The 24,533-nt window shown below is 41.8% G+C and overlaps 1 protein-coding gene across 1 annotated transcript in view; it reads right to left on the bottom strand.

The window, feature by feature from the left end:
• ARSB (arylsulfatase B) overlaps positions 1-24,533 on the bottom strand; it is a 168,172-nt gene that overhangs the window by 119,482 nt on the left and 24,157 nt on the right. Inside the window, exon 4 of the mRNA XM_053907252.1 lies at positions 20,278-20,485. Within this exon, the coding sequence (XP_053763227.1) occupies positions 20,278-20,485 (208 nt within the window). The remainder of the gene's footprint in view (positions 1-20,277; positions 20,486-24,533) is intronic.

Below are 24,533 nucleotides of genomic sequence, written 5' to 3'. Positions count from 1 at the left end.
GAAGGTGATCAAAGGGTACAAACTTCCGGGTATAAGATGAATAAGTTCTAAGGACCTAATGTATAGCATGGTGATCAATAATACAGTATTGAATCCATGAAAATTGCTAAGAGAGTAAAGCTTTTATGTTCTTACCACACACACACACACACACACACACACACACACACACACACAGAGGTAACTATATAAGGTAACAGATGTGTTAACTAACCTTACCATTTAACCATTCTGCAATATATACAAGTATCAAATCATCATGTTGTACACCTTAAATTTACACAATGTTATATGATAATGACATCTCAAACAAACTGGGGAAAAAACAAATGGTAGCCATTAGGCACATGTGGCTATTGAGCACTTCAAATGTGGCTAGTGTGAATTGAGACATGTTGCAAGTATAAAATACACATTAGACTTACTGTATTTTTGAAAAAGATTGTAAAATAACCCACCGATAATTTTTTATTTTTATTACATATTGAAGTGATAATATTTTGGCTATATCATCAGGTTGATAAAATATACTACTAAAATTAAATTTACCTATTTCTTTTTAGGTTTTTTGAATGTAGCAATTTAATTTTGAGAGAGAGAGAGAGAGCAAGAGTGAGCACAAGCTGGGGAGGGGCAGAAAGAAGAGAGACAGAATCCCAAGCAGGCTCTGCACCATCAGCACAGAGCCTAATGTGGAGCTCAAACTCACAAACCGTGAGATCATAACCTGAGCCGAGATCAAGAGTCAGACGCTTAACTGACTGCGCTACACAGGCGCCCCTGAAATGTAGCAATTTAAAATACGGATGTGACTCATACTTCTGGTTTGCATTATATTTCTATCGGACGACATTGATCACTACAACAATTCTTCAGCCACTCTCAGGATATACAATCCTTCAATCACACCACCTTTATACCACATCTTAACCACCCTCCACCAAGTCCTAAATTTCCCTCCTTACCTAGTTCACACTGCATGGTCCATCATTATAATCTCTCCTCTTTTGTTGTTTTAATCTTTTTTTTAGAGGGAGAGAGTGCACAAGCAGGAGAAGATGGGCTGAGAGAGAGAGAGAGGGAGGGAGAATCTCAAGCAGACTCTACATTCAATGCAGAGCCTGACAAGGGGCTCAATCCCATGACCCTGGGATCATGACCTGAGCTGAAATCAAGAGTCAGAAGCTCAACTGACTAAGCCACCCAGGCACCCCATTTGTTTTAAATTTTTTAATTGATGTATAATTAACAAAATGCTATATTAGTTTCAGGTGATCCATATAATACTAATAATTCAACAATTCTATACATTTCTTAGTGTTCATCAAGATAAGTGTACTCTTAATCTCCTTTACCTATTCCACCCATCCCCCATGTACCTCATATTCTCTTCATTATACAACTTTGCCCTTCTCTCCTTTCATTAAATTCAACCTCATTAAATTCAACTTTCCATGGCCTGTCAAGTATCCAAAAACCAAGTGGCATCAGTGTTTCCTTGGCCAAATTTTGTCATCACTAATTCTCTTTCTATTAGAAGCCCAAATGACTTGAGAACTAGCACATAACCAGAAGAAACAGAATGAGTGACAGTCTCAAAAGAAAAATCATTAACCAAAAAAATCCGAACAGAGTCCTACTCCCACATCTGCCTCGATCCAGCTGTGTGACCACAGAACGTAACTTAACCTATTTGGGGCTCAGTTTCTCGATGTATAACATGAAGCTCTTAGCCTTTCTAACTTCAACATGCTATGACTGGGTGAAGACAGTGGAAGCCAGTATGAACATGGGGCCATGAATAAATGCTTTCTGACACTGTGCTTGAGCCAAAACCAGCAGCTTGCGTGCAAGTAGTTTATTTTGGAAATGATCCCAGGGAGGAGTGAGAGACAGGAGTTGTTGAACAGGGAATGAGAGAAAGCCACACACTGTTGTGTTATCAAGCTGGCCACTGCCACAGGTGACTCATGCTCAATCTCACTGGTCCCCTGTGAGAATCCTGATGCAATTCATCTCATAAGTGTCACTCTGGGGGGGGGGGGGCGGTTAGAGGGAAGACATTTATGCACTGGCTCCCAATGAGTAAGCATGGCCCCATGGGCATCAACTTCAGACATCTGGGTATGTACACGTAAGCCTCTCAGTGTTGGACAACATGTGGGGTCAGGGCAGGACACAGTGGTAGCCCTGTGAGAAGCTGACCAAAGCCTACCCTGAACTGGTCACCAGAGCAGCTGCCGGAGCAAGACATGGGGCTATGAGGAGCCACCATGATGCATTGAGGTGTGGATGACAGAGACTGTCTGAATAATTGTGGTTTCTAAATAAAAGCCTAGAGCCATAGGATGCAATTGCTTTGCTTTTAACTATGGATCACGGTCCCTTAGACCCATCTCTTCATCTAAAAAGTGGAGAATCACATACCTACCTTGCATTCAGGGAAAGGCTTAAAACCAGAGTACTGCCATTCAGTGGTTTAAGAACTTCAGTGATATTTAGAAATGGACTCTTGGGCCATCAGCTTTTGCCTGCCCTGGTTGTTGAGAGCTTCATATAGGAGTGTATATAGCTCTTCTAACCCTTACATCACCTCCAACTGCAGTGTTATATGTGGGCTTCTGCCTCGTTTCCAAATGTGCATTCCAGTTTCCTGAAAACAAGGTCCCATCCCACAGCCTACCCAGCCCTGGGAACTTCCTCTTTCAGCAGGTACAGGGTTCTGCTCATGCAGCACAGCTTAATGGGGTCCTGCTGCAATCTGGACCTTTGAAACCTGAATACGATATAATATTTAGAGCACAACATATTGTCTGGAGATTACTGCTTTGGTGTCCTCAACGATGCAAAACGGCGAACGTCCAAATAGTGATGGTAGTAATAATAGCTGTAATTATTAAATTCCCACCTACACGAGGCCTGATATCAGATACTTTACATGAATTTTATTTTAATTCTCACAGTAGTCCTGTGAGTAAGCTTTATCCCCATTTGCACATAAGCAAACTGATGCTCAGAAATTTATCTAAAGTCACCCAGTTAGTAAGTGGTAGAATGAGAATCTGAGCTCAGGTTTGTCTGATTACAGAGCCCTGGCTCCGTCTTAACTACTGTCTCTTCAAGATGGGTCTCAAACTTGCTAGGTATTCTGGGCCTTTATAGACCAGCCTTGCCATCAACCTTCTGGAGCAGGTCCTATATCCAGCTCAGCCCTCTATTCCTAGCCTTACCCGGAACTGGTTTTCTATCCTCCCCTTGTCCCCAGCATGTCAAGTAGATTAATTTTCCAGGGAATTCTGCATTGACTGAAGCTGACTCTGTCTGGCATGTGACTTGGGCAGCCTTCGGAAGTTAAAATGTAGTATCAATTTCTAGTGTGTTCTTTGAGTCAGGAGAAAATCAAGAGCCATTACTAACTTCCAATGGTGAGAGATGGACGCCCAATGCCAAGAATGGTAAAAGAGAACAAGGGGGAAGAAGTAGATTGTGCTTCAGAAAACAGACTGAATAGGAGTTGAGATAACAGCATGTAACTTTAAAAGCAAAGCATTGTCTCATTGGGGTGCCTGGGTGGCTCAGTCGGTTAAGCGTCCAACTTTGGCTCAGGTCATGATCTCACGGTTCATGAGTTTGAACCCTGCGTCAGCTCCGTGCTGACAGCTCGGAGTCTGCTTCAGATTCGGTGTCTCCCTCTCCCTGCCCCTCCCTGCTTGCACTCTGTCTCTAGCTCTCTCAAAACCAGATAAATACTTTAAAAAATAAAGTTAAAAAACAAAGCAAAGCATTGTCCCATAATACCAATATTGAAAATGACTCTTCCAAATATGTTTCTTACTTCTTACTCTTCACATATGGTGTACATACATGAGAGGGACAAGGATGCACTGATCATTATTACGGACCTTGCAAACATACTTTCACGGTTCTACGTACACATTAACGTATTCAAGTCCTGACTTACTTAAGAAAGCCAACACTGGCTGCCTGGCTGGGGTCTCCCAGGAAGAGGCCGTTTATGTCTGCTCCTTTCTGAACCCTTAGAGTTGGAGCATTTTTTTAACATAATCCATCATTTCTTTCTCCTTTACAATTCCCAGCAGGATCCCTCGTTGATGGTTATACAGACTGTGCACAAATCCACAGGAAGACGGTGTCTGCATTCAGTGTAACAAGTGATCTTGCTGAAGCTCCAAAACCAATTAGTGCTTCAAGACTTGAGAAAATATTATCAACAAAGGGACAGACACCCAAGGAAAAAAGTAAATAAATTCCTGCAGAGGAAATAAATGCCATTGGTTTTCAGTCATACACTGCAAGAAGTCTGACTGAATTCCTTAAGGATATGAGCTGACAAAGCAGAGAGAATGTGATAATGAAGGTTCCCACCAACTTTGCCTCCAAGAAGCTGGCAAGGATGCCTAAATCCTTTTTATCACTATTGGGAGGAAGGGAATAATACCAAGATCGAGACCTCAATTCTTCCTTACCTCTCTTAGCTCTCTGAACATTTTATAAATAACTGTAATATTAAACAAAGCACAGTGTAGAATTTAACAAAAAGGAGTACTCCTAAAAATGAGACACACCTCCAAACTTTTCAGAACAGCATGCTCTACTGTGAACAAAAGACGCTTTTGTACTCACAGAACCATGTGATACAGTGAATACAGTAGCTGGAGTGGAAAGCAAAAAATCTACATTTTCAAACCATTTTCGTTACTCGTCACTTGTGCTTCTCAACAAATGACCTCTCTGTGATTATGTCTCTATTTACAAAAAGGTGACGATTACTTCTAATCTACCTCAGAGAGTTAGAGAAGATAGCACAGCTCTACAACAAAGGACATTTTTAAAGACCTTAGAAACAACAGCACCCTGACGGACGACGTTAGTAATGTGGGAAGCTATGCAGGTACAGGGGTAGGCGGTATACGGGAAATTTCTGTACCTCCCTCTCAATTTTGCTGCCGACCGAAAATGCTCTACAAAAATATGACAAAATCTTTTTTTTTAAAAAGGCTTCTTTTCAGGAAAAGATTATTTCTATTTTATGGAGAAATACTTTACTAATAGGGAACTTGTCCAAAATAAACTTTATAATCTCAAAAAGGAAAAAGATTGCTGGAAATGGATACAGCAGTCTTGAGCGTATCTTTGATCTATATAAATACAAATGATGAAAATTTCAGGGAAAATATTTATGCAATATGGACATGTTGATCCAGGATCCCCACAACCCTGTTTGTTGTATGTTGTAACGATACTTCTTCCGACGCTGAGGAGTAAGTGCTATCATATCATAGCAAACAAAGATAGTTTGGGTTTTCCCTATAGTTGGAAAGGCTTTCTTTCCCTCCTACCTCAGTCATGTTGCATTCTGCATTTATGAAATAACAATAGATATGATCAATGTTCTTGCCCCAGTGCCCTTCTGCATGCTGAACTCACTCGAGGTATACACTTCAAGTAATGAAACTACCTTCTTTCTTTTTTTCTTTTTAACATTCCAACCCCAGATAATGCGACCAAGTTATCTCTTTCAGAGGCATCACTGGGAGGCAATACCCTTATTTCAGTGATGCTGTCAATGCTCAAAACTGTTACTGAATTTCCTTCAAAGTCAGTTGATGAGTCTCCTTAGCACAATGACCCCAGCTCCTGCTTTGTAGAACCTGACAGTCTACTCTGTGCTTTCCCATCTTAGCCAGATCATTAAGAGAGAAGACCTTCAATAAACAATCCCTGGGATACTCCCTAGAGGTAGGAGTTGCTATAATTATGAAGCTACTGTCTAGAGCGGCACTGTCCAATGGAAATATAATCTGAGCCACATAGGCAAAGATTTTCTAGTGGCCACATTTTAAAAAGAAACAGTTAAAATTAATTTTAGTAAATATTTTATTCAACTCAATATATCAAAAATATTATCATTTTAACATGTCATCAATATACAAAATACATTATTTTACAACCTTTTCTTACCAAGTCTTTGAAATTTGGTATTTTACACTTAACAGCACATCTCAATTCAAATTAGCCACACTTTACAGGCACAATAGCCACCTATGGCTAGTGACCACCAGCTGGACAGCACAGATCTAGACTCCCGAATAAAGAAAGCCAGTGCACTATTGAGTACTGGATTAACTGAAGGCTTCTTGACTTTTCTTAAACCCTTGAACTTGTGAGTAGATGACCATGATACAAGAAAGATGTTTATAACCCTGGGCAGAGTTTGGTATTAAAGAAAATCTCCTAACAATGGATGCCAGAAAACATGGAAATTAAAAGAGAAATGGTAAACACAGGTCCAGAGGCTCTTTCATCCACCAACAAGTCTGCCTCTGGCTAGCCTCTGACGCTATTCTAGCTTGGACAGGCTATATATGGTCTTTTCTCAAAGCTGGGAAAAGCCAGAGACAGCTTTGCAAGGGAGGGGTGCCCTTTGCCTAGCAAAAGCAGAACTCGTGATCGATCTAAGTTATCTAATGATTCACAACTCAAACATACTGAAAACAAAGGACTAGCATGGGGGCATAGGCCTGGGGAGCAGAGGGAGCCAGAGGGGCTGGAGAAGCAGAGACTGGAATGTGGTAGGGCTTAGGACCAGCAGGTGAGGAAGAAAAGAAAACCAAAGACTCAGGAAGTGCCTCTGAAGACCCTTCATTCCATCTATTATCCTAGGAGACCAAGGCAGCCAGGCCTCCCTGCGTTCTCAGCAAGAGTACAGACTCCACGCCCTGACCTAAGCACAGAGATATTTCATGTCTGTTGTGTGGGACAGAGGCAAATCCTATAGGGTTCCCCTCCCCCTTAGCGCTAACCACCATGAAGAGTTGCCATCACATCGGATATGCAGTATCAGAGAGCCTGGGCCTCCAGCTGGCATTCTCAAAAGCTAAACAGAACCCTCAGCTGGGTGGCCCTACCTCCCACATGACTCAAGAGGAACCCCAGCTCCTGCCTCAAGCTCTAAGTAAGGATTACTCGGCAATTTTTTTGGGGGGTGGGGGATGAATGGAGTTGATTCTTTACAGAATTTTTAATTCTTCCATTAAAGGATCAGGAGAAAAGAGTAGAAACCTGAGATTTTGGATTTAAAAGATCCATACATTGTATTCTGTTCCAAAATTTGCCCTTATTTGTTTTAATAAGTGTTCTAAATTATTAACCAATTAAGTTGCTTATTTTTTCTTCCATACATGCAAGCAAAATTAACATTTCAAGAAGATATGTCCTGTTACACTATGGTTTTTATGTATCCCTTTGGACACCAATGGTAAGCCTGGGCTGGCCTAGTCACCGAGCCCACAACACATCTTGGCGCCCCTCTTCCTGCATGTCTGCTCATGCCTCTCCTTGCCCAAAATGTCCTCCCCACTCTTGCCATTCACCTACTGATAACTCCCTGATCATTCAAGCACAGTTTAACTCTTATCCCATTTCTTCTATGAAGCCACTCCTGACACACACACACACACACACACACACACACACACCGCCATCCAGAGGCTCACTCCTCCAAGCTTCATCTCTCTATCTGTTCTACCCACATGACCTAGAAAGATGGCCTGTGCTGTTACAGAACGCATGCACATGTCTCCACCTGCAAGCATTTCATGAGTTCCACGCTAGATACTGAGCTGGACTAGTGGCTCCACATACTTGTTGTCCTCCTCCTGACCACCCACAGGCTACGTATTTCTTCTACACGAAGTGATTTTCAGCCTGGAGGTCGCAGAATAAACACAAGTCCTTCTAGGAGATGCGTCAGAGCTACGGACGTGTGAAAGGGCTTTTTGAAACCATAAAGGTGCCTGACCCCCTCCCCATTCCCAATCCCTGGGGAATCTGAATTAAAGACCATTCCCATCGCAGTAGGTGTTCTTTAAGAGAGACCCTATCTTGGGGCATCTGGGTGGCTCAGTCAGTTAACCATCCAACTTTGGTTCAGGTCACCATCTCAAGGTTCACAGGTTCGGGCCCCGCGTCAAGCTCTGCTGACGTCTCCGAGCCTGGAGCCTGCTTCAGATTCTACGTCTCCCTCCCTCTCTGCGCCTTCCCTGCTCGTGCTCACATCAAACAAAATAGAGAGAGAGAGACCACACCTTACCTTCAGGTCTCCAGTACATTATCTCCAGGACCAGTACATTGTCTCAAATGAAAAACAGTCATCATGCTTTCTAATTGACTAATTCTTGTAACCAAAAAGCAACCTGCTCTCTCCACCTGGTCGACCTGCTGATGACCACAATCTGCCACAGACACGACTCATGCCACTCCTTCAGGGAGTTCACCAATGTGAACTCTGTGTACTGCACATAGGGCACTCCTGGAGATGGGACTGTCAGCACCAACCCCCCGCCCCCCCCACCCCCGCCCCACCATGCAGCCTGTTCTATTACCTGCAGATCTGAGAAGCACTTTCTAACATCAAATACGACACCAAAGTGGGATTTTAAAGTGGCTCCACAAAGCTGGTATTCTCAGTCCAAACACAGTACCCCCTTCTCCCCCTCACCCCCATTTCTGTTACACTTTTGACTGATTTGTGTGTCTGTCTGTCAGAATATGTTACCAGATCACAAAATGTTTGAGGACAGAGGTCCAGCTTTTTTTTTTTTTTGGTAGTCTCTATAGGCACGGATGTCATTTTTAAGGCATGTTCAAATTTTTGAGACAATCTTTATTTTTTAAAAAATCCACACAAGTAGGAAAGTGCTCTGGGATGGAAATGATAAAAAAAATCACTGTACTTGGAACAGTCATCTTAGAGGAGGTTGATTAGATGTGGCCCATACTGTGAGAGAAAATAGAGAAGAGATCTCAGAGATTACAGTTGGTTAAGAGTGAAAACTGCCAGAAAGAAATAAACCTGTGGTGCCAATAATCTCTGAAATATTTTCTCATTAAGAAAACATGAAAAAAGAGCCCCACAAGGTTAAGGGTCGTTCTGTAAGAAGGGAACAAACCTGGAAGGCAGAATTTCTGTATACCACGCTTTGTTGGTGCTTTGTACCTAACTGCCAAAGTCAGCAAGAGAGGCGATTGAGGTTTGTTCGAATATGTTTTTATTATTGTTTTTAGGCCTGGCAGGAGGATCTCATGCTTCTGAAAGCAGAGGCCATGCAGCCTGTCTGAGGCCAAGCACAGCGGGGCCATCTCCCACACAGAGCTTGGGCCCCGGTTCCCAGGCCCTGGCAGACAAGCAAGTCTCCATAACCCCGGGAAGGAAAGACAAGAGACTGTCCTCGGCTAAGAAAGGCCCTCAGACCAAGTTAGAGAAGCACAGCCGTCACTGTATAAAGCCAGAGTGGGGAGGAACTGAGACAGAGCACAGGCAAAAGCCCCGGAGCTCCCCATATTTTGAGTAAATGCCTCTTTTCAAATACAGTCCACATGCACGCATAGCAGTTTCCACCGGTTCCCGGAAGACCCCACACGTGCAGAGTGAAATGGGGAAGAATCAGACTGCGCTCTTACGCAGTGAAAAGTTAGCCACGTTCCTTTTGGTTGTTGTTGTTTTCTTCAACTCCTCCAGAGTAAACCCCCACGTTTACATTCTGGAAGATGCGAAATATAAAACTTACACAGCTTTTGTTTTTCAACTGAAATTATTGGCCCGCCTCTGAAACCTAAATTTGTATCTTCCATCTATTATTACTGACATCGGTTAAAAAAAATTCTAGACCAAAAATATGTGAAATGCAATCTACTTTAGGGGTGCCTGGATGGCTTGGTCAGTTAAGCGTCTGACTTCCACTCAGGTAGTGACCTCATAGTCTGTGGGTTCGAGCCCTGTGTCAGGCTCTGTGCTGGCAGCTCAGATCCTGGAGCCTGCTTCAGATTCTGTGTCTCCCTCTCTCTCTGCCCCTCTCCCGACTTCTGCTCTGTCTCTCTCTCAAAAAATAAACATTAAAAAAAAAACCTTAAAAAAAAAAAGAAAAGAAATACAATCTACTTTCTGGGGATTCATAAACTAATCATTCCTAAACCATTCTGTCCCCTCTTTCACCCTCCAGCTGCCTGCTGTGTATTTGTCTCCACAGCTTGCGGTGACCTGACTGTATATCAGCCCCTTCCTCCTGCTGATTGTGGTTCCCACATGACTGTTCCCATACAGAGCCTGCTTTCACCTTGCTTTATCCTCCAGAGCAGCCTGTCCACCTAACACTCCTCTCCCCTTCCCAGGGAGTTTTGCCTCCAACGAGTTTGGGGAGGAGTATAATATAAGAAATGGATCCATCTTAAATGTGGCCTCCAAAAATGGAATGAAAAAAATAAGGAGAAAGTAAATCCAAACCAACTGGAAAGCTTCTTGCAGTTTAGTCAATAAATATGCTCAGTTCACTATGCATCTTCCATTACTCATAAACTCAGGGAAAGAAAGCTTCTCGTAGAAGTATGAAAATAGGGGCACCAGGGTGGTGCAACTGGTTAGCCTTCCAACTCTTAATCGTGGCTCAGATCATGATCTCACGGTTTGTGAGTTTGAGCCCCACATCAGGCTCTGCAGTGATGGTGCGGAGCCTGCTTGGGATTCTGTCTCTCCTTCTCTCTACCCCTCCCCCACTTGTGCACGCTTGCTGGCTCTCTCTCCCTCTCTCAAAATAAATAAATAAACTTAAAAAAAATTTTTTAAGTACAAAAATAAAGATTACTTCATGTTTTTCAAGATAAAAAGCTCAAATGTCAATAATACAGTATTATAGCATATAATAAGCAGTATAATAAAACTTTGAATATCTATCCGATAAACTTAGGGAATAAGAAGCATCTTTGCCTTAGACTCTGAGCTTATGGGTTTAATGGTTTGTCACAGAGAATACAAACACAAGATCGTTCTGGGGAACTTTAAAACGTATTGGTTGGGGCGCCTGGGTGGCTCAGTCGGTTAAGCATCTGACTTCAACTCAGGTCACGATCTCACGGTCCGTGAGTTCAAGCCCCGTGTCGGGCTCTGGGCTGATGGCTCAGAGCCTGGAGCCTGCTACGGATTCTGTGTCTCCCTCTCTCTCTGCCCCTCCCCCGTTCATGCTCTGTCTCTCTCTGTCCCAAAAATAAATAAACGTTAAAAAAATAAATTTTAAAACGTATTGGTTATCATTTTTCTCTCAATAAAATAATCAACAAATCTATATGATTATTACTATTGCTAATAATACTTTCAGGTGATCCAACACGCTTTGAACATGGCCATTAACATATCAAGTCTAAAGAGGTATAATGGATTAATGACTTCTGGCTGGGGAAAAGATCATGCTAGTCTCATAGTTTTGAACCATGTGTTCTTATTTCCCTCCGTGGTAGATGTGTTCAATAAAGGTATAATTACAAAGAGAAAGGGGCGCCTGGGTGGCTCAGTCAGTTGAGCGACCGATTTCGGCTCAGGTCATGATCTCACGGTTTGTGGGTTCGAGCCCCGTGTCGGGCTCTGTGCTGACAGCTCAGAGCCTGGAGCCTGCTTCGGAGTCTGTGTCTCCCTCTCTCTGCCCCTCCTCACTCATGCTCTGTCTGTGTCTCAGAAATAAATAAACATTAAAAAATTAAAAAAAAAAAAAGAATTACAAAGAGAAAGACAGAGTGGACACACTGTATGACTTATCCCCTCAGCAGGTTTTCCTTTGCTTTGTCAGCAATGGATTTAAGTGTTCAAAGAACCTAGTGAGATTGGTATGCCAGCAGTCAGATGACTTTATTCCTGGCACAGACTTTCTATAATATTTATAAGTGTGCCAACTGCATAAGCGCGTTTGAACTGTGAAGGAGTCCTCCATTTGCCAGTACCAGTCTCTAAGAATATTCAATATATGAGGATGACATGAGATTTACGGGAATTCGTTAAGATTCTTTACTGCTCTGTTTAAGATACTAAATTCCATAGAATTTTGTGAAAGCTCAGGTAATAAATGTTAAAAGTTGAGGCTCTGTAATACGTTGCGCTGTTCAAGTAGAAACGTTCTGTTGAACGGGCTCCCGGCAGTGTTCCTTGATGGTGGCACTGCTGACGCCCGTGTCAAGACACTTCTCCACCATGCGTGGCTGGCCTCGGCACCGCAGGGGCCTGTCCTTCAGACGACTTCACCTTCAAGTCACGGTGACAACCACAACTGTCTCTGCACACTTGTAAACACTGTTGCAAAGCCCCAGCCCAGTCTCAAGTGACCCATAGACCTACTGCTATGGGGACCACGTGGGCACTCTGGCCACTCTCCCAGCTCTCTGCAAATGCATCCCACTGCCAACAGAAGGGATGTCTCCATCCAAGGCTGTTGCCGACGCTGGCAAAAGGTCTGAAAACACAGAATGACAGAACGATCGATTCTCCCAGTAACAAGAACTCTTAAGATAACTGGTCCAAGCTCTCCTGCGTATTTCTTCAATCTGCCCTTTCATCACCGTCAATTTCCCCTGCCTTTCTTCAGCGCCTCCTAATCCTCCAACCTCCTTCACTGTCACAGCCTCCTAAAAGGTATGCCTGCCTCCAACTCTGCTCCACATCAATCTTAAAATGAAAATCTGATCTTGCCTCAAACCTGTCAATGCCTCCCTACAGCTTTCAACGTACCTTCGAGATTCCTTCCTGCAGATGCACGGACTCTCCTGCCATGTTCTCCAGCCTCACCCCTGGCCGTTCTCCATCCTGCACTCTGGGCTCTAGCCCCACTGAACCTCCTACAGAACTGTTCTCTCCTCTCTGCCCTTCATCATGTTTCTCTTTCAGAGCTGAGTATGCTGTCCAATCCCTTTCCCACCTGCACACTGTTTATCAGGCCAACTCATTCCCAACCTTTAAATCTCAGAAAGCCTTCCCAGATCGCTGGGCTCTGGTCAGCACTCCTACATTGTACACACAATACCGTGGGCTGCATCAAAACACACTTCCGCTGCATCATGATGATACATTTGCTTGTCTGCCTCGCTAGACTGAGCTTCCCAAGGCCTGGCATTACATCCTGTTTATCTTTCTATCTACAATAAGAGGCATAGTGAATAAATGAATGATCAGCCAACCTGCATTCACTAGATAATGCAACTGAGGCTACAGTCTACGTAACTAACTGGCAGGAAAGCTGATCATATCCTATCAGAGAGGGATTCGAAGGGTCATCTTTGTACAAAGATAACAGAGTATTATGTTTGTAATGAGACAAGCAGTTTTGTTAACAGCAAGAAAAATCACACATTGTAAAAAGAGTGGCATTAATCTATCAAGGTTGTAATTATATGTAGTAAGGGCACGGGGCCATCGTGCACCTGGGTGGCTCAGTTGGTTGAGTGACCAACTCTTGGTTTCAGCTCAGGTCATAATCTCACATTTCATGAGTTCAAGCAGTGAATCAGGCTCTGCGCTGACAACACAGAGCCTGCTTGGGATTCTGTGTCTCCCTCTCTCTCTGTGCCTCCCTCTCGCTCTGTCTCTCTCTCAAAATAAACTTTGAAAAATTGTTTAAAAATATGTGTAGGTAAGGAAAAAAGATAAAATAAAGTGTCCAGGAGTGCCTGGGTGGCTTAGTCAGTTAAGCGTCCGACTTCAGCACAGGTCATGATCTCCCAGCTCGGGAGTTCGAGTTCCATGTTGAGCTCTGTGCTGACAGCTCGGAGCCTGGAGCCTGCTTTGGATTCTGTGTCTCCCTCTCTCTCTGCCCCTCCCCTGCTCACACTCTACCTCTGTCTCTCTCTCAGTCTCTCAAAAATAAATAAACATTAAAAAAAAATTTTTTAAAGATGTTTTCTTCTTAAAATAAAGTATCCATTTCAGCAACATTTTAGTACAGTCACAATGTCGTGCACCCATGTCCTCAGAGATTGCATTTTTTAACAAACTTCCCACTGCTTCAGGTGGTCCCCAGGTGGCAAACTAAGAACAACCACCTCAAGTGTTCTGATAATGATAATAAAGAATGAGAAGCCTTGTGGATCACCCTCAGATTATAAAAGGAGATTTAAGAAAAAAAAGTTAGCTTTCCCAAACATCTAAACCTAAAAAACATATGCCTTTGCCTCTCTCTTTCACTAAATGAAGCTAGTTTATTTCAGTGGTTTTTTTTTTTAAGTTTTTTTCTTTATTTTGAGAGAGAGAGAGAGCAAGAGCACATAAGTAGGGGAGGGGCAGAGAGAAGGAAAGACAGAATCCCAAACAGGCTCTACACCATCAGCACAGAGCCCAATGTGGGGCTTGAACTCACCAACCATGAGATCATGACCTGAGCCAAGATCAAGAGTTGGACGCTTAACCAACTGAGCCACCCAGACACCTCTTCCCTTTTATCAATGCTTTCTCTCTCACTCTCTCTCTGTCTCTGTCTCTCTCTCTCTCTCTCTCTTTCTCTCTCTCTGTTTTGGTCTCTCCCTATCTGTCTCCTTCTTGACACCTGCCCTGTACCTAGTCTGCTCTAAGATTTTTCTTTTTTTATTTAAAAAAAAAATTTTTACATGTATTTATTTTTGAGAGACAGACAGAGACAGAGCACAAGTGGGGGAGGGAGAGAGATAGAAGGAGACACAGAATCAGAAGCAGGCTCCAGGCTCTGAGCTGTCAGCGCAGAGCCCAATGTGGGGCTTGAACTCACGAACCATGAGATCATGACCTGAGCCAAGATCACGAGTCAGATGCTTAACCAACTGCACCACCCAGGCACCCCTATTTCAGGGTTTCTTATACTAACGGATTCAACATTTATTTGTTTGGACGTACCCAGTATTTTGATGCCTACAAAGTAGGGCAGTGCTAGGCAAAGTCAAGTGGGAAATCTGGAAGAAATGAATCACCACTCTAAAATCAGCCAGACCCAGGCCCTGTTTCCTTGGGTTTTAATCACATTATTATAGCACATTATTAAATTTTACTTCAGGCAATGAAACTGTCAGTGAACACAGAAAAAGTCTCCAGAGGAAGAAGTACAGTAAGGTTTCTCCTTATAGTCAAACTCTCATCAATATGTAAGTGAAACTGGTTATTCTGTTAAGAGTTAATATAAATATATAATAGTTGCATGAAGATGTTAAGATCCATCACCGCTTTCTCTTCAAGGCTTTAGAATCAGTTTCCCTAGTTTTAACTCATGATCTAGTCCCTCCAGAGTTGACTCTAATTTTAGCTCATTTTACTCCGGGTCAGACTTCGGTGAAGATTCCTGGAGTTTAGCAACTATAAAGATCAGCATGGTGATAGAAGCTCAGGTTAAAACGGTATCTTCTTATCAGCCACTAGCACGGCTTCTCTTAAGTGATATCCTACTGAAATAACAGACACAGAATACGAGGAGTAATAGCATGTTGTGATGAGTTAGAATAAGATGAAAACTTCTCACAATGTGAGAAACCAGGACTGACTGACAACCTGTTGTACCCAAGAGAATCTCGGAGACATTTCCACAATCAGTAAGGCCAAAGAAGCTGGGCCGAAGACACGAGGGCTGGCAAACCCTGTTTGCCTCATGACACAGAACCAGTCCACCTACCTGAAAAGAGGCAGGAAGGCAGCCTGGGAGGGGACCGCACTAATTTTTTATGTGATCAGAGAATTATTACTTCCTCCCTTTCTCATATGCAGTTACAGGTCACATGTCCCAGAAAACAATGAGGAGGAGAAGAAAAGCGTCTGACAGTGGGGCACACTGTACCCTGGGAAATGCCCCTGAAGTAAAGTCCTGAAGGTGTGGAGATAGAAAAAGTCTCGTAGCTGTGCAAGCTGGGGTTCTTTTAGCTGTCCAAGAACCAGGTGGCCAAAGAGAGGGAAATGTCAAGTACATCATTCAGGTTTACTCAATGCCTAAAGGCCACTGACCTCAAACTATAGGCTTGAGAAGGAATTAACCAAGAAACAGTGACCCGAGGCCAAGAGATGGCCACGTGCTCTGTGTGGAAAGATTCTTCACTGCTTATACTGAGAGGAAGAATATATAGCTGATAATGATTTACAGTGAAAATGAAGATTTTAGCCAAGGTCTATTCAGGAAGATTCAGGAGAAGCATAGGTTCTATGAACAGAAATGTAGAAAGCCAAAAGTAGAGACAAGGGACAATCGGATGAGCTAAAAGGAAAAGAAGATGTGACGCAAAAGCCTAATCAATTCCGGCCAATAGGTGCTGACGTCAAGTAGATCTGCGCTTAAATTCCGGCTCTTCCATTTGTTAGATGTGTGGTCCTCTGAATCCACTCAGGCTGCTCTAACAAAATACCACAGACCAGGTGGCTTATAAACAACAGAAATATCCTTCTCACAGTTCTGGAGGCTGGAAAGACCAAGATCAAGGCACCAGTATGGTCACCTAGTGAAGGCCCTCTTGCTGGTTCACAGCTGGTTTCCTCTTGCTGTGTTTCCGCATGGAGGAAGAGGCTAGGGACCTCTCTGGGGTGGCTTTTATAAAAGTACAAATCCCATTCATGAGGGCTCTACCCTTCCTTGTAACCCAACCACCTCCTAAAGGCCCACCTTCTAACCATCACATGTGAATTCTGGGTAGACACATTCAGACCATAAGAGTAGCTTTGGACAAGTCACTTACCCACTTTAAATTTTGGTTTCTTCACTTACAAAATGCGGATAAAGAAACCTACTTTGCGAGGTCGCTTTGAGCTTTAATGCTAACAACATGACCAACGGTGAGAAAGTAGAGGGAAGGCTCTAGAACAGGGCCTGAGCATGCAGTAAATATTTAACAAACAGTAGTCATTATTATTACTAATGAGCTTTGAAGAAAAGGGAACTGACTGAGGCAAAGAAAGGACCACAGGAAACTAAAAACACAATCAATAATAATCAACATTGGGGAATCTAAAGAACAGAAGCCGAGATGCAACAATGTCTAACTGGTGTTTGCAGGGGAGATCCAGAAGACTGAGAAAAGGGACAGAAAACTGAAAATAATGACAAAAAAGCTGAATCAGTGATTCAACCTATTAATTGAAGCTATTTTTTGAGAAAGAAATCGAGCAGAACAAAAGCAATAAGCTAAAATATGCACAAGGAAAACTTCCAGAGTGAAAAATAATCCCAGCATGCAGATCAAAGGGCTCATATATTTCAAGCAAAATTAATTTTTAAATATTTTAAAGACCTACACCTACATGTAATTCAGCAAAAAATTTAAACTATGGAGAAAATTAAAAAAAAAAATCCTCCAAAAAAGGTTCCAGGGACCAGCTGAACCAGAGAGATCTTTCAAACAATCTGTAAACTGTTCCAGAGCATTAAAAAAAAAAATAAAGGAAAAACCATCCAAATTATTTTATGAAGTGAGCACAACTGAGACAACAAAACCGACAGGGTAGAGAAGAAGCCACCAACCCCACTTTCACTTCTGAATTGATATAAAAGTCCTAAATAAAACCCTAGCAAACTGAATTCAGCAGTCTAATAAAAATTTATATACACATGATCACATTGGATTTAGCCCCAAAAAGCAAAGACGACCCCAGATCAATTCATCCATTAACATACCATAGTGTTAAAATATAAGGCAGCCTTATTATAAGGTAATCCCCATTATCTCATCGTAAAGCTTCAAAAAAATTTTTTGGCAACTTGAATAAGTAATACGCTGTGGGTGTTTATGAAATGATCAACTATTTAAAATTTAATTATGTAAACACATTTGAAATCATATAATAAAAGATCTTCAAATACTGCTTTTCCGACTGCCACATATCATGAAAAAATATTATTACACCTCTTCCCATGCATAGTTGACAGCAATATCCATTGTCACAGGAGCCACTCTGAGATATTTAAGTTTTCCAGAGGAAAACTTCTGTTTGAGCACTTTTCTCTCTACATATGATAACATTAATCCATATATATTTTCATGTCAAGAAATCATTTATCCTTAAATTGTATAATTAAGATCTCTACAACAAAGGCTTGTTTTATAAACTTATAACTTTCAGTTCTTACAAGTGTGAGGTCATTTCCCGGGAATAATTACTAAATGGTATTAAATGCCTTGGCCTCCTTTTTTTATTGATTCTTTCTAGTGACCTCCATAAGCATTCAATTCCAGAGCTGATTAAAGTGCTTTACCAGGCTGTTCAAAATAAAGTAAACTGAGAAGACTCTCAAGTATGTCTCCCCTTTTTCTGAAAAGGGTAAATGTGGGGGGGTGAGGGGGTGACACATGTTATCCTATGGTCAACCCTTTTCACAGGAGGGCATACTTAGAAAATGAGAGTACTATTTGTATAGCACTAAAGCAACTGAACGACACTACTCCTGGCCATGCCCAGCTTCCTCAACGGATCAATACTGCAACAAACCATGGGGAAAGGTCTGCTATATCATGAGGTCCAATAAGAACATCCAGGTCATCATCTGCATCATCTCAGAGGCAGGAGCCTGCAGTGGAGCCAAAAAGGTTGCTGCCTGGCTCTGCCTGGCCATGTGGCCTTGGGGAGGTTACTTGGCCTCTCTGTGCTTCAGTTCTCACATCTGCATGATGGAATAATAACAGTCCCCAGAGAATTACTGTAAGGATTAACTGAGCTAACTCATATAAAGCACTTTGAACTCTGTCCTACACATAGTAAGCCCTCAATAAATGCCAGATTCAATACCAATGCCTAGTTAAAAGCAATACAAAACTCGGGCACCTGGGTGGCTCAGTCGGTTGGGCGTCCGACTTCGGCTCAGGTCATGATCTTGTGGTCTGTGAGTTCAAGCCCCGCATCGGGCTCTGTGCTGACAGCTCAGAGCCTTGAGCCTGTTTCAGATTCTATGTCTCCCTCTCTCTGACCCTCCCCCATTCATGCTCTGTCTGTCTCAAAAATAAATAAAAACGTAAAAAAAAAAGGTGGAATCTCTGATTTAAAAAAAAAAGGCAATACAAAGCTGCCCTTTAAAAAAACTGTAAAAAAAAACAAACTGCGAATAGAATACCCAGATTAATTCCTCAACATGTCACTTTGCACACCTCACATAGTCACTGTACAGTAAAAAATCACCAGAATACAAGTCCTGTCCTCACCCTTGGTAGTTTCCAATCAAATTTTTAGGTTTCAGCCAAGGATCACCAGGGATTCGAGAAAGCCTCTTTCATGAAAGACAGCCCAAAATATATACAAATGACCTTAGAAGGAAGAGAGGTAATGGTGGGAGTACAAGCAAACTTAAAAATATATGTACAGGTTCACATATATACGCATATACAAGTATACGTAGGTTTATACACATATCTACATACACACTCACACCTACATAAAATGAATAGTTAAAAGCATAGGCTTTGGTGAAGGAAATTATTACATATAAAGTAAAAAGAGAACTTTATAAAACAGGAATTATCAGAAAATAAGAAAGAGTTCTTAATAATTAAAAAAATGTGGTGGTTGCAATGCATTTAATAGAAAAGTTTACAAAATAATGATAAGGAAATTTCCCAAATAGTAGAAGAAAAATAAAGAAAATAGCAGAGAAAAAAAAAAAACTAAGAAAATTAGAGTATTGATCCAATATCGAAATAACAGGAGTTTTATAAAGAAAGAATAGGAGAAAGGTAGGCTGAAGGGCCAAAAAATTCTGAAATAAATAATACAAGAAAACTTCCCATAAAAAAAGCATCTTCATTTTCAGATACAAAGTGCTCTCTGAGTACTCAGCATGATGGACAAACCAAGATCTATTACTATAGCACATTGTAGGGAAATTTTAGAAAACCATGTCTAACGAGAGGGAGGAAAAATCACATATATAACAGACGAGGAATCAGAAAGGCATTGCCATAATGAAAACTATTTTCAAAAACCTTCTTTTTTTTCTGTAATCAACATGTATGAATTTTATTGTCAGAAAACAATCTTAATACAAAAAAAAAAAATCCATACTTGGAGACTCTAGCCTAGTTTTAAATGGCTCCATTTCTAATCTGTCTTCTTAATGTCACAATCTGTCTCTACACTGATACAGAACTGCTCTTGTCAGAAGTTCTATTCACAGAGGATGCCCAGGCTGGAGAGACCGCCTGAGAACAAGCCACTCCAGGAATCCAGTACCCAGCTGCCCTGCATATGAGTGATGTCCGCTCATACTTACTCAGGTGGTGAGAGCTTGTTTTCAAGCATTCTCCCAGAATATTTTGACATCTGAAGGAAGAGGGGGAAGGCCCATAATTCTTTCCTTAGACCCATTTTTCTATCCATTATTATCACGTCTCCGTTCTTGCAGTTAACAATTTATTTTAATAAGGTACTGCTAAATGCTCCAATTTGTCTTCATTCCATTTATCGAATACCATGTCCTCGGCTTTGCCAAGAGATGGTTTTCCTATTGACAGACTTACCTGTGGAGAAGATGAACACCGTGTTGTTCCAGAGCCCGTGGCTTTTTAAGGCTGCCGTGACATTTCCCACTGCTTCATCCATAAGAGACACCATTCCTGCATAGTAATGCCTATTCTTATCTTGGATAAAGTCGTAGGGTTTCAGGTACTCCTCAGGGACCTGAAGGGGTTCGTGGACAGACTGAAGAGCAAGGTAGAGAAACAGAGGCTGGAAAGAAAGTTTGTGCAAATCAGTTGAGAGGGCATGGAAACATTAAATACAGAGACAGAAGTCCAGATTTATCAGTCAATAAAAGTAATATTAAGACAACCCACAGAATGGCTTGAAAATATTTGTAAATCATACATCTGATAAAGGACTTGTGCCCCGAATATACAGAAAACTCTTACAACTCGATAATAAAAGGCAATTAACCTAATTAGAAGATGGGCAAAAAATTGGAATGGACATTTCTTCAAAGAAGACATGCAAATGGCCAATAAGCACCTGAAAAGATACTCAAAAGATGCCAGGAGCTGTAGGGAGTGGGGTTGGGGGGGAGAAGCATGGGGAGTGATTGCTAATAGGTATGAGGTTTCTTTCTGGAATGATGAAAATGTTTTAACTTTAGATTGTCATGATGTTTGCACATCTCTGTGAATTTACTATTGAAATGTATACTTTAATTGGGTGAATTTTATGGTATGTGAAATATTAGCATCAATAAAGATGTTAAAAATGCAACAAAAGACACAAGACAAAAAATTCAAAACAAAAGCTTGAGTTCTAAAATGACCTAGAAGACTCTGATCTAAACAAATAATAATACCAATAATAACAACTATATATGAAATGTTGTCTATGTGCTAGACATTATGATACTGATTTACATATTCTGTCTCATGTAATACTCAAATCCAGCCTATGTTACACCCATTTCACAGATACGGTAACTGAGGCTCAGAAAAGTTATATGATTTGTCCACATTCATATTAATTGCAGAGCAATTTCCTATTGGAATCTCCACTATTATGGTGCAGAGATGTATCAATAGATGCGTTAGCTTTTTGCTTTAGCCAGTAAACAACTTCCCACCTTTTAAGAGAGAGTTCAGGATTTTTCATAGGAGAAAACAAGTGAACACCATTCCTGGCTAGTCTTTGATCTAAGACCAAACATACGGCCAATTTAATTCCTGGAAACTAAGGAGTGTGTTACACTCATTCTAGTTTACCTTTTACACCAATTTATAGCATTTGACATTAGTGGTATTCTAGGTCAGCCTCTCCTTTTTTAATAAACCTTTCTGAAAGCACTCTCTTCTTTGTGCTCCTACAGAATTCCTTGATGAGTTGAAAACACTCAAAGAGACAACAACTGTTCAACCCAAGAATAATAATACAATTCTGTTAAAGTATTTGAGGCATTTCAATCTCATAAATGAATGGGGAAAAGTTACAAAGCAGACTGGGAGGGGGGCTCATATTTCATTCTTCATTACTGTTGATAAATTTTTAAAAATTCTATATTATACAACTTACTGGATACCCTAAGAAATATACACATATGGAACTCAAAAAGACACCCAAAAGTTTTTAGTTCAGATCCTTGGAACTTAGAAACACCTTTTCCCCGAAGTCAAAATGTTAAAAACAGCTGTTAAATACTGAAATCATCACATTAAGACCTATTTAACGCAGGAAGTGAGGTAGTGAAAGGATGCCTATGATAATGTACAACCTATGCTTCATTTGTACATTACTTCTATGGAAAAACATTCCAAATTGCAACTCCAAAGGCCAACACTCAAATCTTTGACACTGCTTGAGCTCTGCCTCCACTCCGCCTCAATACGCACACTTTCTACTCCAGCCACACATACACCAAAACTTCTGAGTTCTCCCAGACCACAGTGAAGGGAACCCCGGGACATGCCCTGCCCAGGTGGTGAGGAAGGAGCCTGGGCTGAGACGTCTGGAGGGGAACAGATGTGCAGGGACATCGATGACCTCACAGTGTGGTATGAGGGTCTGCTGTTGGAAAAGCTGTCTGGGTCTTTAGCACTAGATCAGACCAACCCCAGCCATCAGCCATGGTCTGGATGAGAACAGGATTAAAATTGGAAGACTACAACAATTTGCAGCCCACATAAAGTTTTTAAAATCAGGAAATATCACATAAAACTCTGTGGTTTTTAAAAAATTTTCCTTGAAAAATCAGAACTCCAACAACTCCATGCCCACGCTCCATCTGGTAACAAATGGCTGGAGCGTGAAATAGAGGCCCTACTCCCAAGTGCGCTCCAATTTCTACAGCCTCCCCACTGTTCTGAGTGGCTTCACTTATTCAGGTTAGCAGCCTGGCCCCTGTAAACACCAGAGTTTGTGACCCTGGTCTAGATTCTCTGGGCAGGGCTGGAGAAATGAGAGAAGGGGCTCACTGCTCAAGGAGACCATGCTCTCAATCAGGTCGTTACCAGCAACATGGCAACCCATCCACATTGGGAAGGAAAAAGGACAGGGGGCAGGTTATCCCCAGCCAGCAAGTGACCTCTAGAAGTGACAGCCAGGGAGGGTGGTAGGGAAGAGTTCTTAAGAACACATCAGGGGGCGGAAGTAATGATTCTTGGACCATCATTAGTCTTATAAATATTCAGTATGGAAATCATTCTACTCACATTCTACTCACAGCAAAACATTACCTGAAAATCTTTCCCACAATTATTCCTTAGGGGGCTAAAGATATGACCATCACCGTTGAGGGCTCAAAGTCATAAAACGGCAGCAATTCCCCCATTTTTCCTGTGGTCAGACTTCTGTTAGTTCAAACAGAAGGAGCATAAGCTAAGAAGAGGGAGTAAAAAACCTCCTCTGAGGATGAGGCCTGTGACTGTCACAGGCCAGGCAAAGACCTCACACTACCTGCCAACCACAGCCTAATCACTTACAAGTATAGATAAGAGTGTTCCTCGAACAAAGTAAGTTCTCTTTTTTTTTTTTTCCCATTTCACCAGCAGTAATCTAGGGCCATACAGTGTATGGGCAGACATACACACGCATCAACATGTCTCTGGTTCACCAGGAGGAGGCAAAATGGTGTAGAGGGACACTCCTTTTAATAAGGTGAGGCCAGATGCAACACAATTGAGAGTAGTTCCAGCCAATGTTGTAAACATTCAAAAAAAAAAAAGTTTCAGTGCTCACAAGGTGAACTTTATCCATGAAACAACTCATTCCCCCAAAAGGCTAGGTGCGTAACATTTCAATACTATTTTTAAATGAAAAAAAAAATTCATAGAGTACTCTTCTTTGTACTACACAATAGCCTAGTGGAAAAGATAATTAACTAGGGCTCTAGGGTTGTCCAATCACAATCAGGACCCTGCCTACAGCTGCTTGTTTGAAAACCCCCGGCAGTGAACAGACATAGTCAATTTCCCCACACCTGCCTATGTGGGCTGAGCTCACTGATAGCCTAAAGCAAACAGTCGCCATCCTGGGGATGGCCTGTTTTACTGTGCCATCGACTGACTTGAGTTCTCATCATGCCTGGGCCTTTGGAGACCCATGGGCCCATTCTGACCTTAAAGACATGACTCAAAGCACTGTAGTCCTGGAGCTGAGTTTTGATCTCTCCCTTGCTCTTTCTTGGGTCCTGATCTCTGCTCCGACCAAGTCAGTTATAGCTGTCACCTTTACACCAACCCTAACTATAACCCTTTCAGGCTTTTTAAGAATATAAAACAAAATCCTAGATGTGAATCATGACCAAATGTTTAAGTATTACATAAAAGTATGACATTATTACCTAAAGTTATTAGCATGTTGATAAGATGCTGAGGGTTCTTTTCCCTTTCTTATTATGCCATACGACTCCTAAGATCTATACTCCAAATATCCTCACCATGCTAAGAAACCTGATTTCAGTGAAGAAGAAAGCCTCACTTTCATTTCTTTAGTAGATTTTCCTAATCTAAAGTACAAATTTTAAGAAATATGATGTACTTGTAAATTGTTATTCTATTGGGGCTCCTGGGTGGTTCAGTCAGTTGAGCATCAGACTTTGGCTCAGGTCATGATCTTACAGCTCGTGAGTTCGAGCCCCACATCGGGCTCTGTTCTGACAGCTCAGAGCCTGGAGCCTGCTCCCGATCCTGTGTGTGTGTCTCTCTCTCTGCCCTCCCGTTCTCAGGTTCTGGTTCTCTCTCTCTCAAAAATAAATAAAGGTTAAAAAAATTTTTTCAATTGTTATTCTATTGTTGACTTTCAAATTAAG

Source organism: Panthera pardus, unplaced genomic scaffold (assembly GCF_024362965.1).
Source record: "Panthera pardus isolate Hobbes unplaced genomic scaffold, ASM2436296v1 HiC_scaffold_2, whole genome shotgun sequence".
In the NCBI taxonomy this organism is placed as follows: domain Eukaryota; kingdom Metazoa; phylum Chordata; class Mammalia; order Carnivora; family Felidae; genus Panthera; species Panthera pardus.
The sequence above is the reverse complement of the archived record's forward strand: the minus strand, read 5'-3'. Positions and strand labels throughout refer to the sequence as shown.